The sequence below is a fragment of the Hippocampus comes genome, unplaced genomic scaffold (assembly GCF_001891065.2).
Source record: "Hippocampus comes isolate QL1 unplaced genomic scaffold, H_comes_QL1_v1.1 scaffold14, whole genome shotgun sequence".
NCBI classification, from domain to species: domain Eukaryota; kingdom Metazoa; phylum Chordata; class Actinopteri; order Syngnathiformes; family Syngnathidae; genus Hippocampus; species Hippocampus comes.
Window position 1 is genome coordinate 1,582,079 of NW_017805839.1, and position 15,598 is coordinate 1,597,676.

The 15,598-nt window shown below is 43.6% G+C and overlaps 1 protein-coding gene across 7 annotated transcripts in view; it reads right to left on the minus strand.

Annotated features, from left to right (window-relative positions):
- Positions 1–15,598, minus strand: part of casz1 (castor zinc finger 1) — a 90,533-nt gene that overhangs the window by 27,927 nt on the left and 47,008 nt on the right. For 4 of the 7 annotated variants that reach the window (XM_019888006.1, XM_019888003.1, XM_019888001.1 and 1 more), the window contains exons 3-6: positions 10,814–11,711; positions 8,830–8,895; positions 3,576–3,672; positions 1,149–1,313 (exon numbers count right to left, since the gene is read on the minus strand). In XM_019888006.1, coding sequence (XP_019743565.1) covers positions 1,149–1,313; positions 3,576–3,672; positions 8,830–8,895; positions 10,814–11,711 — 1,226 coding nt within the window. The remainder of the gene's footprint in view (positions 1–1,148; positions 1,314–3,575; positions 3,673–8,829; positions 8,896–10,813; positions 11,712–15,598) is intronic. The other 3 variants (XM_019888005.1, XM_019888004.1, XM_019888008.1) reach the window with 1 other exon arrangement.

The following is a 15,598-nucleotide window of genomic DNA, read 5'->3' on the forward strand; positions in this document are numbered from 1 at the left end:
ATGATGTCAAATTACAGTGGTACCTCTACTTGCGAACGTCTCTTCATACAAAATTTTGAAGTTACAAAACATCTCAACAGGAAAATATCGCCTTTTGTTATGAAAGAAATTTCAAGATACGAAAGGTAAAAATACAGTATGGCCTGCTAATCGCAGCTCTGAGTTTCTTGAACGCAACATACTTATAGCTGCTCTGCCATTGGCTATCACCGAGCATCATCCTGGCATCCCGTATGTGTCTATGTGTGTCGATAGATAGATCTGCGTCTATGCTGCATCCTTGTCATTCGCCCCTCAGGCGTTTCGTTAGTTTTCCGTAAATGTGAATCACATTGAAAAAGTGTTCACCAGTCGGGCGATCGCCCACTATGCTGATGTTTGTCTTGGACATTTTCGAAGGATTGTTAAAAGCCGACAAAAGCAAACGCCCTCGGATCGGTTCTTTAGAAATCGCCAGGCCAAAATAACTTCTGAGAGAGAACCTGAACTAAAGAGGGCAAAAAACAACGAGGACGCAGTTAAAAGTTAAATGACCATCATTTTTAGTCATTACTCAATTCTTTGTTTTTTACATTATGCACAACTCTCATTTATTGTGCAATAATCTAAATGTAATGTAATTTTTTACATATTTTGATGCATTTTTATGCTTTCGGAAACATTCATGTCTGAATTTTGGGGGGCTTGGAACGGATTAGGGCATTTAAATGGAAAACGCGTCTCTACTTCCAAAATGTTCTAGTTGAGAAATTTCTTCCAGAACCAATTAATTTTATTCGTAGAGGTACCACTGTACAGGCATATCTCATGTTCTAAACATACAATTGATTCAAACGCTCATGCGAATCTACCAGGAGCCTTCATAATTCTGCAAAAGGTTGCCAAGGATATGAACACATTTTAAAACGTAACAAATCATCAATGGAAAAAAAACAATATCTGACAAACTTTTTTTCCTGATGTCCCCCCCCCCCCCCAAAAATTAAAAAATAAATAGAATAAAATACTGGGTCAACAAATACAAGTTGACTCTTGGACTGGGTTTGGGTAATATTGGTTTAACTGCAGATGGCAAGGCCAAACAAGACTTTGCAAGGATGTGCAAACATGTGTATCGTGTTTGCAGGCGTGTACTTGTTGAGATGTACCTGCATGCAGTGGTAATGAGTACTTTTGCCATTGAGGTGGCAGCCGTGGTAGTAGACGCTGCAGTCATCCAGGGGGCTGAAACGCATGAAACCGTGCTGCAGGGAATTATCCCTCTTCTTGTGCATGTTGTAGTGCCTGATCACATCCTGCTTACTGGTAAACCTCTGCAATGGAACGAGGAGGGGGGTGCGGGTAGGGGGGTGGGGTGGGTTTGTAAAGCAACAGGTTAGTGTTTATTTACACCAGGCACAGAATCAGCAACATGTCACTTTATCTCGGCGGAAACAGCAGCTGCAGCACGAAGTGGCCACTTGGCATTTGAGGGATGGGGCCTGGGTGGTGGGGAGGGGGAAGGACACCTCAAATGACGTTTTTTTTTTCCTCTACGTGTGTCTTCTCCAAATACAGGAAAGCCAACTCAATTAAATGCACAATCACTAGATTCGTGTGGACATCATACATTTTTAACTTTGATTAATTTTTTTTTTTTTTTAAATGGCAGTCGGGCCTCATTCACCTGTACTTTTCATAACTTATTATTGAGGTCTTATCTTAGCAATAACTGCATTTTGTGCCATACAGAACAGATTAAGCCATAGCAAGGACTTAAAAAAAAACGCTTAATTAAAAACGATTCAACTGATGATTCTGACTTTATTATATTTCTTGTACAGTTAAAAAAAAAAAGAAGACACATGAACAAGCCCAGCCACCAAAAAGGATTTTTTTCCCTTTCAATTTGCAGAGATAAGGTTTCAACGTTCAATTGCTGAAAGTGGAATTTCAATTTATGAACACTTGCTTTTGCTGTCGTTTACGATGAGTGCACGCGCTAAGAGACCTCACATCTAAAATGACTAAATAAATAATCCCTCCCACATGCAGCAGTTAGAGAGCAGAAAGTTCCCCCCTCAGACCCCCGCCGCAACCAAATCTGCTGTAATTGGCCTTAAGCTGATGTAACAGAAACTGTAACGAGAGACGTGCAAATCAATGAGACACTTCTGTCTTCAATCCATATTCATCTCCAGTTGAGGGGAAAAACATCAGAAAGAAGTGTTTTGAAAAGCAACTAATTGCTCTACAAAAGTAGACTAATTGCTTTGTGTTGTGTGTTCCACTCAAGCACAAAATACATTTTTAAAAAAAAGCGCCTCTCAGTCACTCTTGGCCCATTTCCACCTTTTTTTTTGACTGAAAATGCAAAGACTTCATTAGGATTCTTAATATTCATTCAGCTCTTTTACAATTTTCCTGGGGGAAGGAGGCTGGTGGGGGGGAGGGGCTCGCACGTCTTAGCGTCAGTCCGATGTGGACCGGAAGATGAGTGGAAAAGAAGTCTCGGTACATTCGATCCATCAAGGCGTCCAAAATAGGCCACGGAGAGAGCTGACTGGGAAAAAAGATCTCATTTTCAGTCGAGTGGTGATGAAGGTTGGGAGCCACTTGCTACAATTTATTTTCGGATTCCCACTAGTGTGGCAAGATGCACGCACCGTCCCTCATGTACAAGCCCATGAAAGGAGAATGTCAAGACTCAGCCAATCGGCCAGAGGCTGGCAGTGGGATAATATTCCAGGAGTATGTGTCATGTAACATTTCAAGAGTTATCACTTTGAAAGGGACTGCACATCATGTGCTTTTTTTTTTTCTTTCCTTTTCAGGGAATTGACACCCACAGTGCCTCGCAGAAAATATTTGCGCGGGAGCAACGGAGGAACGCGGGGCCCAAGCATGGAAATTGCCGTGATAACCCGAACTAACACTCTAAATGATGACATGAAATGATTTTCCTTTGTGTTTCTCCCAGAGTGCATCTCATCAAACCGTGACGCCGGAACCTGAAAACTTGGGCATTTCACGCTTTCCACCTCTTAACCAATATTTACAGTGAGCTAATCTTTTCCGAACAGCGGCCAAACCGTCAGAAAAGACAGTGGAGATGCATGGACATTCTTGACAAATCAACAAAGTCGAAGTGATTTCCGGACCAAGGAAAAAAAAATGCAAGAAATGGGATTGGAGAAAGAGGTGGCATACTGTTAAATGATGAATATTGCTAAATAAATAACATATTTAAACCACGGAACAGCAATAGCCAGAGGACGCTTGCAAACGAAAACAATGTTGTGTTTGGAAAACCACAGGCTAACAAACTATTTATTAGTTAAAATGTGTCAGGATGTTATGAATAATGAAGAGGTGACACATCACATTGTTTGTCGAGCCACATCTCCATTTTCTTCGCATGACAAAACAGCATTTTTATAGAAACGGCAATTTGATTCGAGAGTTACGCTCAGTTCTTGAAACTCCGAAAATGTTGCGCCGTTATTTCTGTCAGGTGAGAGAGCAGTATTGTTTCCGTGTTCGGCAGACAGTAAACGTGTCATTGAGTGCTGTTCAAAAAGTGATAAATTACTCACGCTCACCTGGTAGTTACACTCAGGGTCCATGCAGTGGTAGTGCTCCCTGTACTGGTAGGCACAGTGCACATGGCCACAATGTTGACTTCCAGAAAACCTGAAATATAAACAAGACAAGCATGAAAAAAAATTGGGAACAGAGAAAAAAAGAGTGGTGAGTCTTTTTCAAGACTTATACCAACAATCCAGGAATTCAGTAGGAATTTTGAATAAAACTCATTCATTATATTGTGGTGTATGCATACACAATTTCGGCCCGCATGTTTGGGGCCGTGTTGCGCCTGTTTGGATGTTCCAGCGCACTGAGTTGCCTCGCCCCTGACTCATCTGACAATTTGGTAACAGATTGTAGTATGCATTCGGCATAAAAACGGGTGCATTGTCATTTACGTGCCGGGGCAATTGTCTTTAGTTCAGCTTGTTTGTGAATTTTGCCTCGCCCCGGCGCATCTGCAAATTTGGTTACAAAAATTACACGAGATTTTGGACTCGCAAAAACCAAGTCTAACTTGTAGCGCGGGTGGTCTGGAGCGATTTTGATTAAGGTGCAGGCAGAAAATTTGGGGGCTCCGCGTATATATATGGTGGACATCACAATATTTCATTTGCAAATATAACACCAGCATGGGACAATCTCAAATCACTGTAGCAGTCAATTCACTGTGCTGTATTTCATGACAATCGTGAACATATTAAAAATATTTTGACAGAACACCCAACAGAATTTAGTATTCCCCATTTTCCATTTTGGGGTTGAAATTGAATTGTGATATATGACACACTGAACATTATCCTTGAAGAGAAATGTAATTGTCTCCGCTTGGGTATCTCCAGTAAAGTTCAATAATGATGCATTCCGACACTAAATTATAAGGCAAATAAAAAAATAATGAGAATCATGAAAAGAGCAAAAATAATTATGTTGTGCGGGGGGGCCACAGAGTTGAAAATGATTATTTTCTACTGAGATGATTGTGCATTACAGTAAATTCAATTGTATCACATTTTCAAAGTTGTGGTTTGTCTTAAAACAAAGGCCACAGTGAAAATACTCACATGTGACGTGGGGTTTGTTGGCAGATTAATTTTATGTGCAATTTGCCTAGCCAAAATCCACAAAAAGAAGACCAAAAGAAGACTTATATCACTATGTGGAAAATAAAGTGTAATGTGTACCGTATGCAAAATTCAAGTCGACTTGTCGTGGCGATGGAGCTTGCGCCGAGCCATTGAGTTGAACAAAGGCTCGACCAACAGACCGTGAGATGTGCGATGTTTGCTTCCTGATTCCAACAGCTAGGTGAGTTGCTTTAAAGCAGAATGTCATCGTACGAGGAGGAATGCCAACGTGCATTTTCAAACCTAAATGGTGTGCTTTTAGCGAAACCTGGGCCAAGACCTCTGCACTTGGACCCCTTACATGATTTGTAATGTTATTTTTGTTGCATGATTGACCCCCCTGTCCCAACGCCCTCCCCTGTCCCACCTCCCCTCAGGAGGCTCAGGAAGGGTCTTCTATTTAGGACAGCTGTGTGACAATAAAGGCTATCAAAGAGCCTGTCAACAGTGAAAGCAGGCGCAATAAAACAGGTGAGCGACTTTTCAAAGGCATGACGCTCAACTCACCTTCAAAGTAGCGCCGCTCACAGCCCCGCTCCGTACACCGCTGCGACAATTTACCAGGCTGTCACACCAATTCCAGCCAAATTATCTCCATTTATTGCCAACGCAGCCGCAAGACACACTTATTACGCACACCGAAGCCCCCCTGATGCTTTATGCCTCGACGCTGTGAAAATCCTTGTCAAATCAATGTCATTATCGTATTATTTTGGAGGAAAGCCTCTTATATTACGAGAAGTAGAAACATCATGCTGCTTTTTTTTTTTTTTTTTAAACGACAAACCTTTCCCTTCATCATCCTCTTGTGTAGTGCGGTGCTGGATAGGGAAAGGCTGCCGCTGCCTGCTACAGTACAGCAACTTTATGGCACTGATTATAAGCCAGACGATGATGACTGTTAAAATCCTCCAATTACCAGTGAAAACACACAAATAAACATTGCACCGCTGCTGCCAAGAACTCCATCTGCTAGTGCAAGAGGAGAGGAGGGAGTGTGTGTGTGTGTGTGTGTGTGTGTGTGTGTGTGTGTGTGTGTGTGTGTGTGTGTTTGGGGGGGAATGACGGCGACTAAGTAATATTTTTTTTCCCCCATCTTGCTTTCTGTTTTTTCCTTGTTCAGATTATCCCAGAGCTGCATTTACAGATCACTTTGCAGAGTTCATTAAGCTAATTGAACGCCATACCCACTACTCTTTTTCTCCCCCGCCCCCCCTTTTTTTTTTAAGTTGGATGCATGCGTGTGAAAGTGGATTTGCGCCTGGAAGACGGCAGAAGTAAATCGAGGAGGGGGTTTAAAAAGCAATAAAGCCAACACATGTCTCAAACATTTGTGTGCTTTCTATACACTCCTCGTTTGCGTGCATACATCCTTATGAACACACAGAGCCCCCCTGAGACGGCGGCCCACCCCTCCGCTCATTGCCCAGCTGTATCACTTTGCCTCTGGACAATTCCCACTTGCCGCGTCGAGGGGCCTAATGGGCCGCCGCTATTCAGCTGCAGATTAAATATTAATATCGCCACGATGCAGAGATTGCAGCGCATCTCCAGTTACAATGGAGAGACACAGATCAAAGTGCCGAGGCAATTCGTGGCTGCATGAAAGCGGGAGGGAAAACTGCGACAAAAGTCAACCGGGGAAGCCTCAAACATTTTGTGGTGAGACGATTAGAGAACCTTTTTTTTTTTTCAACAAGAATTGGGTGCAAACACATGCACAAAACTGGTTTTAGCACTTGCGTGTGCTCATGAGCTCCAAGGAGGAGCCTCCCTCGCTCCCACCTCCCTCTCTGTGCTACATTTGCCCTTTTATGAGCTCTCCTTTCCCATTTTTCCATCCCTCCTTTCTCTTTCCCTCCAACCCAACCCGACACGGAAATTGAAACTGTATCTGAGCTTATCTGCAGCCTCCCCGTGCATCAACTGCCGAGATGTTTAGACAAATTTTATGCATTATGCAGTGCAAATATCAAAACAGTTCTTGGCAGTGCCAGCAGAAGCCTCATTAAAAATTCCTTAATTAAATCTTCTTGTGAAATGTAATCAGTCCAAGGAAGAGGTTTTGTGCGTGTCCGTGTGTGTGCTTGCGTGTGTGTCAGTGCCAAGGCTTTGATTTGTGCCCTTCATGTTATGGCTTGGAGAAGTAATCATTAACGCCAAAGCCACTTCGGCTTTTCAAATGTTGCTTTTCTTTCTTTCTTTTTTTTTTTTTCGAGGGCATAAACAAACAAGTGATAATCACCTTTGAGCTGCAGCTCGAAATGAATCCACTAAAAATGGTGGCGGGTGGTCAGGCATTGTTCTGAGGCCATGGAAAGACACCTCTCCATCCATGATTTAAAAAAAAATTGTAACTAATTGAGTCATACAATAAATAGCAGACCAAACAAAAAGCCCTCCATTCGTATCTTCTGTGTCAGTCATTGACAGAACACAGAACGATCACAATCGTTTTGATCTTGATCTGTAGCACAACAAACATCTTGGACTTTATTTAGGATGTGTTTATGCGGTCTTATATTACAACACACATCCATGTTAACTTGATGTGTGAATGTAGCGGTATTGTTTTATTGCCAGGGGAATATTTGCCTTCTCATCCAAAGGTGGCACAATGCAATCATATGCTCTCCGCAAACAAACTTGCTGGCAACAATCAGCTAACGCGGAAATTAGCAACGTGTTGTTGCACTTTGATACACTTTGTACATTCTGTGCACTTCTTTTTATTCCTTCTATTAAAATTCTCTCCAACACGCTTTTGTAAACGTGTTGTAAAAAGGCAGTTTGTGCAATCGCCATTCTCTCCCCCGGTCGAACTCCATTCTTGTATACTACTTCTAAGACAAAGCTCGTCGAGAGGGACCGTGATGCCGGCGCTGATGATATAAAGGGCAAACGCTTCACTGCTTGTGTTAGCGTTGCACTGCTTATAATGATACGTTCTATGCGCCCCCCAACTCGTCTAAAACGGCATTGTGACTGAAAATGACATCACGGTGCCTAAGGGCTCGGCTTGCAAATGTCACATGACCAAACCCAGAAAACAGGTGAGCCGTTGACCGTCGTCCCTTTCAGTCGACAGCAAGTGGCAAAAATGGCCGCCCCGCCCGAAATGGATAAAAATGGGTGGCTTTTGCTGCTTCATTCATATTCCACCATATGCGATATCAATCGAAATGCCGTGTTTAGACTAGTGAGGCTGCATAGAACATATTTTGAAAAAAAATGTTTGTCTTCCCCTTTAAAATTCAGGGATGAGAGTGGGTAGTGACGAAAAAAATCTGAAAATCAGCCGGGGGTCTGACGCACTTTAGCTTCGTCACGAGTCTCCATAACATTCGGCATTTTGTTTAATACAGACTACATACACGAGTAATTTCAATACACGACAAAACCATTCAGAATTCGCGGGAAAGGGGTTTAGGAAGGCGAACACAGATGGTTGTGATTCTGCATTTGCCGATATAGTGACCAATCACAACAAGGAAGACATTGGTTTTAGCCCATATCCGAAGTAACGACAAACTAACGCTTCGCGAGAAAAAAACGGTATTCAAAATGGATGCTTGCAAACATTACGAGTCCGGAGTCTGCCAAAGACAAGTAAGTCCGGCAGCCCAGAAATAACACCAGACCCTATCCCCTACCCCTAAAATGTTCTCAATGGATTTGGAACAATATAAAAAAGGTCCATTTTGACTGGAAAAAAGTGGAATTCCGTCAAAACGCGGAAAAATCTCATCCCTGAAAATTGCAGTTGGACTAAAGTGCTTACATAAATCTCAAATGTAACTTCAAGTTGAATGAGCCCAACAATTCGCTTTTGTCCGAGGCCATGTAAAAGGAAAGCTTGTGTTTTGGCACATGCTGGAGACGCACTCTGGAAATGTATTCAAACATTTACAGTCACAGGCACAATCAAGCCATTTCTTTTTCATTACCCTTCATCCCGCTCGCCACATAAATTGAAGCCTTACTTAATCAATTCACTGCACACGGAGCATCTTCATAACAGAATCTAGTTACAGCGCTGAATAAAACACCATCAGTGGAAGGGGGAATGCTTTGTCTCTGTTTGGATGCATTGTTTCATCGGTGCTTAGCATGGCCCGTTGACGGATTTGCATACCTGGCGATGTATTTCTGGTAGAGGTTGACGTCGTCGCTGGCAGGTTTATCTGGTGGCAGGCCATTCCTAACGCCACGGGAAACACAAAAGGGACAGGATTAATGGCAGGTGTGGGCTGCCTGTTGTTAATAAACACAAAGTGACACAATATTTACTTGCGGAAACTTTGGACTATCAATTCACATTTTCTCGTGGCAGAGCAGCATTTTCCTTCGCCGTATGAATCAGAGATGGAAGGAGCACACATTTGATGCATGGCCTTTCAGCCAATGGAAGGAGAAATGCAGGAGCAAAAAGGACATTAATCTTTTATGGGGCTGTTTTGGTGAGTGCTTATATGCAAAACTGGATAATGGGCTGGTGGAAGAAAATTCTATTCTCCTTATGGGACCGTACAGATATCCAGCTGATTCAACTTTGAATGGATTCAACGGATGCTATTTTTTTTTTTTTCTTCACCTGAGATAAGGTTCACTTTACGATCTGAAGGATGACAGTTATAATGCAGCTTTGGTCGCCCCTCAGCAGCGGCATTTAGTTCCATGTGAAGCTCCACATGGGGAATGACCTGAGGTTAATCTGGCCCAGAGGGGAAGACGTCCTGCCAGACCATGTCTCACACTAAACGGGTCAGTTAGCCAAGCTTGTAGCTCAACTGAGCCACAATCCAAAGCAACCAAGGCCAGACCCTGAGGGAGAAGCGCCTGAGGGCTCTTGAACGCTGCCTTTGATAGCTCTCACCTAACCAGGAACAAGATCAAAACTAATCAAACAGCGGTTTGGTACCAGTGGTGCGGACAAGCCTACCTCTCGTTCGCTTGCTTTTAAAGTGCACGACTCAGACGTTGTTGCACGTGCCCCTGTGACTCGCCGCTAGGTTAGCCGCGACTCCAAAGTAATTAAAGGGAGGGTTGTTACACCCGAGCCAAAATGAACAGAGTCAGTCACTTTGCGATGACTGTGCCAAATCAGTCTCCAATGGGCCTCTACGGCGAGTAAACACTTCATGTGCCTTCGCAACTCATCATGTCGCCGTCCTATTGGGCTCCATGCACTATTTCACACTACAGTGCCGTTGGCTTCCGCAGAGGTAATTACCTTTACGTTGGGCAAACTGGCTCGCTATAGCAGTCTATGAGCTCACAGGAGCTTCGAGCTGATCCTTTGAGGGGCAATAAATGTAACCGAGCTTCCAACATTTATGCTACACCATGTGTGTTATTTGAAAACCTTGAAAAAAGAAAATCAATAACAATTAGGGCGGCCCGGTGGTCGACTGGTTAGCGTGTCGGCCGCTTGGTGCAGCGGTGCAGGGTTCGATTTCGGTTCCGGCCTTCCTATGTGGAGTTTGCATGTTCTCCCCGAGCCTGTGTGGGTTTTCTTCGGGTACTCTGGTTTCCTCCCACATTCCAAAAACATGCTTGGCAGGTGAATGAAACATTCTCAAATTGTCTTTATGTATGAATGTGAGCGCAGATGGTTGTTTGTCTATGTGTGCCCTGCGATTGCCTGGCAACCGGTTCAGGGTGTCCCCCGCCTACTACCCGAAGACAGCTGGGATAGGCTCCAGCACGCCCCATGACCCTTATGAGGATAAACGGGTCAGAAAATGGATGGATGGATGGCATAACTCTTAGGTGTGTGTATCGTTCATGTTATTTTACTCCCCACCTAAGGTCACAGGTAAGATTTGCGGAGCATGTGCTTGTGGTTCCGCTGTTGTTCCATGAACTGTATACATGCTGTTACGTTTTGATTTCTTAATATTTGAAATCTGTCTTTGGAAGCTGTTCCAATGCATTTGACTTTCTGGAGTGTCACTTTTTGTGATTGACTGACTCGTCAACTACAGTACATCCACGGAATACAAGTCAGCTGGCATATCTTTCCACCATCTCATGACCTTTTTCAAGGGTAAGCCGTATAGAAAAGGAACAGTAGTAAGACACATTCAAGTCAAGGGGAAACGTGTGAGCAGACTTACTTAATGGAGGACACAGTGCCAGTGGTGATGGAGTCAGTTTTGGAAAAGCTGGACTTCAGGTAGTCAGATGTGGTGAAGCTTATATGGCCCGTCTGGTCCACGGCGAGTCCCGGTGCAATGCTGGCCCCAGCCGCGCCCATGGCGGGTACACCGGGAGCTCCCGGGTTCCCCGGTGCAGTTGCAAGAATGTTGGGCATCAGCGAGCCTTCGGGATTTCCTGGCATCAGCTTTTGCATTGTTCTGATGTCATACTTGGAAGGGCGCCCACCTTTACCAGTCTTAAAGGCGATGGCCCCGCCCATGTCAGGGCTGCCGTCACCCGGTTTAAAAAGGTTCAGGAACTTCACGTTCTCCAGGTCATATTTGGAGGGTCGTTTAAAAGCATTACCATTGGGCTGTATACTCTCGCCCATTTTTAGTTTCTGAATGAAGAAGTCATATTTGGAGGCCCGGGTGGCCATGCTCTGCAAGTGAGAGGAATTCGATGGCTGTGCGGAAGCCAGTGGAGCTCCTCCTTGCTGCTTGTGATCCAAGCCGGTGGGGTAGATCTGAGGTTCGGCCGTCGGGAGGCCGCCAGAGGTCTGGAGCATGGTTGGACTTTTGTCTTGGGAGACTTTTGAATTGAGGTCATCTGGTTTGGGTGGGGAAGCATGCATGGGCCAAGGGAGGGTCTCACCAGCTTTTAACTTTCGGATGTACTCTTCATACTTGGAGAAGCGGGCTCGGCGAGAGGCCTCTTCGCTACTGAGGGACGAGGGGTCTGAGGTAGCGGCTTTGAGCTTCTCAAAGCTGAGCTTCTTGTTCAGCTCATCCCGCATATGATGGTCGTCATAGCCAAACATTCCCAAAAACTCATTCATGGTGTTGGCTGCATAGTCTCGGAGGGCAGACGCTTCTCCTGAAACAGTGGAAAAATCATATTTGATTGGTACAACCTTTTTTTACTTTCATTAAAAGTCCTTCATTTTACATCACTGAAACCATGTTTTGAAAGACCGTGACCCAAGACCTGAAAAGTACATGTCAGATAACATGACAAATATCAGTAAAAACACATGCAAAAATGATTTGCTGAACAAAGATCTACTTGGCAAACAGGGTCACAACATTTCTTTGTGTATTTTGTTCTCATTTGACAAACAGTCAACAGGCAGTCTAAGGGAGCGCCTTTCCAGTTTTGGTTTTGCGTTACGCTGCTGCAAAATTTGCAGGTTGACTTGATCGAGCAAATGTTTAACACAAACCTTGGAGATTTTTTTTTTTTAATCGGCTTATTGAGTTCTGATTTCGTCTCCCGTTAATCAATTCACGACTAACTGAAAACACAACTGCGCAAGTAGAAGGGAAAAGTGATTATGTATCAAATCTCAAATGGCAAGATGGCTCCTAAAAATCCATCCATCCATTTTCTGTTCCGCTTTATCCTCACAAGGGTCGCGCGGGGTGCTGGAGCCTATCCCAGCCGTCTTCGGGAAGTAGGCGGGGGACACCCTGAACCGTTTGCCAGCCAATCGCAGGGCACAGAGAGACGAGCTTCCCTCCGCGCTCACACTCACACCTCGGGAAAATTTGGAGTGTTCAATCAGCCTGTCATGCATGTTTTTGGAATGCAGAATGAAACCGGAGTACCCGCAGAAAACCCACGCAGGCCCGGGGAGAACAGGCAAACTCCACACAGGAAGGCCGGAGCCGAGATCGAACCCACGACCTCTGCACTGTGTGGTCAATGCGCTAACCACTGGCCCACCGGGCCGCCGGGCTTCTAAAAATAACGACAAAAAAATACGTCCAACTTGTGAATCTGTCAACAACCCTACCCCTTTCCCTCAAAAAGTCACTCACATGTTTGGTGTTATCTAAAAAAAGAACAGCGTGTTCATGATCAGCTACAGGAACAACTACATCGTCGATGGCGATTCCTTCAGGCAGCATTCTCCACATCCCTCCATACAATGGTGCGTAACTTTTCGTAAAATGTTTTGCTGCAAAGTTCTCATGACTACCCATTACCCATTGAAAAAAAAAAACTGAGCGCACTTAAGCTGGTCAGAGGTAATACCGCCTACCACTCGAGTAATTAATACACAAATATTTCAGCTCCTGTCTCCAATTTCTCGGTTATTGCTAAATGAGTTGCTGTGCTCTGCTTTTCACGTCTCCTGAGCAGCATGTAAAATAATCCCCAAATTTCCACCCACTGCTTTGGGGTCGCTCTTCTGCGCGGCGGATCAGGCTGAAAGAGTATCCGCTGGATCGAAAAAAGCCCATGAAACATTTAAGAGGAATGGTTGAACGGATCAGCCGGCCGTAGACAATTCCATCAAATGTTTTCACATGAACTGAAACTGGGGAGGCCTCATGTTGCCCTTCGCCTTTTCTATTTATTTATTTTTTGCGGGGATAACAGACTGACAGCATTTGAATGCGCTTCAATCCACATCCGGGTATGAAACCTTCACAATGGGTGGGACGGTCTTGAGAATGTTAAAATGGACTTTGGTGCTGCTGTGAATTTTTTTTTCAGGTCATTTCAGGATGCAATGGATCATAAATCTCTGAAGCACCGGTGTCAAACTCAAGGACCGGGGGCCAGATCGGGCCCACCAGGTCATTTTATGTGGCAGGCGAAAGCAAATCACGTGTGTCAACTTGCTAAAATCTGTACCGAAATGTCAAATTGTCAAATAAGGTTGAGATTTTGCAATAATTTTGTTGCCCTGTTTACACTCATTTGAACAGTAATTATTTTCTTGATTAATTATATCAAACAAACTATTATAATTGACTTGACTGATTTCAAAACGAGGAATCTAGTAATTTGTTGGGTACAAGTAATAATTTTGTGGTTTCACTCTCATCACGGCCCTCCAAGGGAAGATGTAACTCCAAATTGGCCTGCGACTAAAACTAGTTTGACACCCCTGCTCTAAAGTTAGGGTACGCAGTTACACGACACAACATGCCACTCCATTGGACGACTTGATGTATAATGAAAAAGCCCTATCGCCAAATTGCCAATTTGAAAATTAAATATATATGATAATCACTCATGTAAACATTGACCCCGGTATGATTAATCCATATTGACTTTGAGTAACGTCCTCTTTTTACATCAGAGCGAGTATTGTATAAAAGGAAAAAAAAATCGCTATATGTAATTTGCGGTGGTGCAAATATGCTTTTTACAAGTATTTGATTTACTCGCGGTATTATCGACATCCCCTGAAAGAAGAAAAAAGTGCAAGGAGTGTATTTAGAGAGGGAGCCGTGTGACCATGCTATCAGTGCAAGGCAAATGATGTTGGCTTGTAAGGATTAGGGCTGCCACGCACAGAAGATAACCTTTCTTTTCTTTTTCTTTTTTTTTTTTAAACACAGGGCAAATGACTTCTCCTGCTCAAGCTCTGTCAGGCTGCTTCTCACTGACATTTAAGGTTCTATTGATACCTTCTAATGTGAACATCACGGAAATCTTCATTCATTCATTTTCTTTTAGCCGCTGGATGCTCTTTTTTTGGTGTCCCTGGAAAATCTTCCCTCTCTGTAACAAGGCCCGGACCTGCCTTGTCTACATTGGAGAGAATTAGGCCACATTTTACCCTCGCAGATATGATAGCAGACGGGCATTATAGCTCCTTTAGGCAAGCCAAATATGGGCATCAGTGTGGCATAGTCGGTCTGCAAACGGGAAGAGAGGCAGAGGTGTCGCTGATGATAAAGGTGCACGCTAGTGGCTATATATGGACTAATCTGGAGTCGGAACATTAGGAGCCTTGTCACTTTGGAATCATACCTGCACAATGTAAACTGGTGCCTTAAAACAGAAATGGATTTTTTTTTTCCCAACATCATTACATGAAACATTTACTGTCTTAAAATAACAAAATGTCACATATTGAGATTTTAAATTTTAATTGCACTGGTCAGCAGCAAATTTGAATCCGATTTGGCTTTATGCGTCACCAAACTTATTTTTGTTGACGACTTAAAAAAATGTCCAATTTTTTTTTCCAGCACATGAGGCGATTTTTGATGCGATAGGATTTTAAGTTTGACCTTGAAAAGCTTACGCGATACTGATTTTACCATGTGTTGCAAATCATCGCTGTGACCTTTCAAAAATAAAATTCCACCTGTTACTGAACCTAACCCTTAATTTAAAAAATGATACTAAATGTACCGTATTATTATGTGGGTGTTGCCACACCCACAGTTCTCACCCTGCCCACCTCCACCCGTATTCTTGGTCCATATGAGCATTTGTTTTTTTTTTCCTGTCGACTGACACATACGGACGGGGACGGGGTCTCTCATCCGACATCTAAATTATCTTGAAAATTATTCGGGAGTTTTGCACTGATAGGAAATCCCGCGCGATGCCTCAGCGTGAGGAGTTAAATGTTTTGAAGGTCGCAGTTTCTCTCACTGATCTTGCGATGTTTGTTAATTACATTGTCACTGATGTTGTGCGAGATAATTAAGCCACTATGTTTATATGCATAATTATGTGCACTGCGCATCAGCCTTTGAACGGCAGCGGAGAAGGGGGAGAAAGAGAGAGAGGGAGAAGGAAAATAAATGTTTTAATTGTGTGCTGAGCAGAAACACAGAAGTCGAGATGCCCTACTTACAATCAACAAAGAGGAACTCGGAGGGAAACAAAATGAAGTGTCGCAGTCGCGGGACAATCGTGGAGGCAAGTGAAGTTGTGGGTATTCTGTGAGTCATTGAACGTATTTAGTCATAAGATGACAGACAATGAGAAGAACATCAAAAAGAAAGGCA